The sequence below is a fragment of the Oryzias melastigma genome, linkage group LG7 (genome assembly GCF_002922805.2).
Source record: "Oryzias melastigma strain HK-1 linkage group LG7, ASM292280v2, whole genome shotgun sequence".
Classification (NCBI taxonomy): Eukaryota; Metazoa; Chordata; class Actinopteri; order Beloniformes; family Adrianichthyidae; genus Oryzias; species Oryzias melastigma.
The window spans coordinates 25,184,391-25,187,979 of record NC_050518.1 but is presented as its reverse complement, the minus strand read 5'-3'; the positions used below and the strand labels follow the sequence as shown (position 1 = coordinate 25,187,979).

The 3,589-nt window shown below is 45.9% G+C and overlaps 1 protein-coding gene across 1 annotated transcript in view; it reads left to right on the top strand.

Moving 5' to 3' along the window:
• LOC112159773 (zinc finger protein PLAGL2) overlaps positions 1-2,914 on the top strand; it is a 4,981-nt gene extending 2,067 nt beyond the window's left edge. The window contains exon 2 of the mRNA XM_024294035.2: positions 1,040-2,914. Within this exon, the coding sequence (XP_024149803.1) occupies positions 1,414-2,580 (1,167 nt within the window). The 5' untranslated portion in view covers positions 1,040-1,413 and the 3' untranslated portion in view covers positions 2,581-2,914. The remainder of the gene's footprint in view (positions 1-1,039) is intronic.
• Positions 2,915-3,589: the final 675 nt, after the last annotated feature.

The following is a 3,589-nucleotide window of genomic DNA, read 5'->3' as shown; positions in this document are numbered from 1 at the left end:
CAAAACAAAAACAGGAACTGTACACATGAAGCACATGGTCAGTTCTTTAAAGACAAAAATAAGAAGAAAAAAAAACAATTAGTTTAATTAAGCAATCAAAAAAGTAAGTAAAAGAGACTTAGAGTTAATCTATATAACATGTGTCAAAGTCGAGGCCCGGGGGCCGGATCCGGCCCTCCAGATCATTTCATTTTATTATTATTAATGACCCGATGTTATCTTGAGCTTATTTTTAACTTGTATAATTTTGACAAAATATATTTTTAAGGAGTAAAATATTGAAAGTTATTTAAGGTTTAAGTTGATTTATTCTGGAATAATATTCCTGCCTTTTTATTATTAATAATTATGTTAATAAGTTAGTTTTAAAGTTTTAAAAACTGTCATTCTGATAGCTTTTTGGACTATTTTGTTATTTACTAAGATTTTTAGGCTATTTTTGAGTTTAGCTAATATTCTAGCTACATGCTATCTGTTTTGGCTAATTTGGGCTTTTTTCAGTTTTTTTGGTTGTTTTGAAGTTTAGTTATTTTTTTCAGCCACATGCTAACTGTTTTGGCTAGCCTAAGTTTCTTTTTTTTTAGGTTAATTTTGGATTTAGCTAATATTTTAGCTGGATATCAGCTTTAGCATCTTCAGCGGCCAAATTCAGCCTACAGCATTCACACTAGCATTATCACAGGTAATGCTATATATCTAGTTGATAATTATGTAAAAAAGTTACTGTTTTAAAAGTGTAGTTTCAGAATGTTCAATAAATGTTTATCCTGTTCGGCCTAAGGTGTGTTTTGGATTTTCAAAACGGTTTAAAAACCTTAATAAATGCCATAATAGTCCATAAATCTAGCAGAATGTCATTATAACTTTCATCTTTACTGCACTCTGACTCCATATCATATAAAGTAACGACTAATCGACTGTTAGTCTTCGATCAGTCGACTAATCGTGGCAGCTCTAAATGGGAGAAACAAATGCTTTGAGTTCAGAGGTTATATGAATAAACGAATCTAAAGTGGTTTCCTCCTCCGTCTCTGTGCAGGTCTGGAAGGATGCTGTCTCTCGGCTGTGACCTGCTTCCTGGACATGTGAAGAAACTCCTGACCTCTGGATCCGTTCTGTGGAGCAAACGTAGAATCCGGCCGATTCTCTCGAGGTTCTCGTCTCTTCGGCTCCTCAGGAGCAGCTGCAGTTGATTCCTCAGAAACTGTGGGGTTCTAGTAAGACTAGAGGAACCTCCGACTCTTGCTCCCAGGATTCCATCCTTCTGTCATCCAGCAGTTTCCAAACATTTTGTACCAGAGGTTCTGCGTTCTGGTGGTCTGTTCTCCCCATGAGTGCTGGCCGTGTGCGCTTGGGCTGTTGCCTGGAGTTGCTCTGCAGCTACGTAGCGGTCTTCTCCGTAGCTGTTAGGCCATGTTCCACCAGCAGAACCCCTTGAAGGGCCAGCTGGATAACAGCCTTTCCACCAACAAAGAGTTCTTCTTCTGCCACAGCTGTGGAAAGCAGTACAACACGCAGATCGGCTACAGGCGCCACCTGGTGGCCTTCCACGGAGCCTCGGCGGGAAAGCCCTGCCCGGAGGACTTCCCCGACCTTCTAGAAAATGTGAACAGCCTCAGCGACATGCCTCCAACGCCAGAAGGCGGCATCACCGTGCCTGTGAGGGAGCGAAAGTACTCCTGCGAGCGATGTGAACGGCGCTTTTACACCCGTAAGGATGTGCGGCGGCACGCCGTGGTTCACACCGGACGGCGGGACTTCCTGTGTCCTCGCTGCACTCAGCGCTTCGGTCGCAGAGACCACCTGACCCGCCACCTTAAGAAAAGCCACGCTCAGGAGTCGGGCTTGATGACCCCGTGCCCCCCGGACCCGCCGCCGGCGGTCAAAGAGGAGTCCGGCGACGGGGGGGCCGTCTCTAAGGATTCGATGGAGGTTTTTCCGTCGTACCCTCTGGTCAGTCACGCCCACATGCAGGGCTCCCTGCCGTCTGGCATGGGGGTGGGGCCCTCTCAGGTGCAGCAGCAGCTGCAGCCCCCCTCGGCCCCCCAGCAGCAGTCGGTCAGCAACATTTCCAGATACCAGCACGGCTTCACCTCTTACCCGCGCTCCGACATGGACAGCTTCCTGCTGGACCTGCAGAGCGCCCCCCCACCTCAACTGAATGCTGTCAACTCCTCTACCTCCACCTCCCCTCAGCGGGACGCTCTGGTCGGCGTGACTGCAGGTGGCGACACCCACCTGATGCCCTGTAGCCCCTCCCTCTCCACGGCCGAGCTGCCCTGCAGCAGCAACATGGAGCTGGGGCCTCTGCTGGGCTTCCTGCCCTTCAGCCTGCCGCCGTACAGCCCCCACATGGGAATGGGGGGCTTGGTGATGGGCTACCCGCCCGCTGCCACCACCTCCAGCTCCTCCTCCTCCTCCTCCACCTCCACCGTGCTGTCGGGCCAGGCTCCGGGAACGTTTTCCTTCTTCCAGCCCCCGCAGGCCCACGTGCCCCAGGGCCCCGCGGTCCACGGCCACAGCCAGCTACCTCAGCCCTCCAGCTGCCTCTCTCACTACTACCAGGCCTTCCAGCAGTGATCGCGACGGGAACGGCGTCTCCACTGGAAACCAGTCACCTCATGATTAATACCTCATAATTTAAAGTGGGTGGTGTTTCTGTGTCTTGAAACTGAGGCTGGTTTCATTTTTATGTTTTTATTCTTTGCTGTAATACTAAAACATTAACAGTTTAACTGAGTTAAAGTGATTGGAGATGTGATGCCGGTGAGAATGGATAGACGTTCTTTCACAGTATAACCCCAGTATTTTATATCTAGCTTTGCTAATCTCCTTTTTATTTGCTTTTTAGTGAATACAATTCAAGTCCAAGTAAACCAGAAATAAATTGGCCTCTAAAATGGTTAAAACTGAAGGATAGTTTTGGTGTGCAACGGACAGTTTGATGTTGTGGTGGAGCGAACGGCGGTGGAAGACGAGTCCATCCAACTCTAACCGACTGATCGTTTGAGTCCATTTCAACGGCGGATTTCAAGGTTTAAACGGCTTAAAAAGGGAGACACTTTTTTGAATTGAATAGTATTTGGACGTGGTGCTCAGGCCTCATGATAGTCCGAATAACTCTGAGGTCCCAGTTGAAACAGGAGTGTCAAACTCAATCACACAGGGGGTCAAAACCCAAAACACCCCTCAGGTCGCGGGACCAACAGGATAAACATTTATTGAACAATCTAAAACTACATTTATAAAACTTTAGTAACTTTTCAACATTACTATAAATAAAAACAGGCAGGAATATTATTCCAGAATAAATCAACTTAAACCTTAAATATTTTACTCTCCATGAAAATATATTTTGTGAAATCTATACAAGTTATAAATAAACTAAATGTTAAAAGAAGAACACTCAAATATCGTTACTTTTACATCATTTTATACAAACAATTAGACTTGTAGGTTATAGAGGATAGACTATTTATTGGTTTAATATTTTGGTATTTTTTTTCCTGTGAAGTTTTTACCCTTTTTCTGTCAGCCTACAAACTGACCTCAGCCCCACACCAGGGAAGAAAACAGTTATGAGGCCATC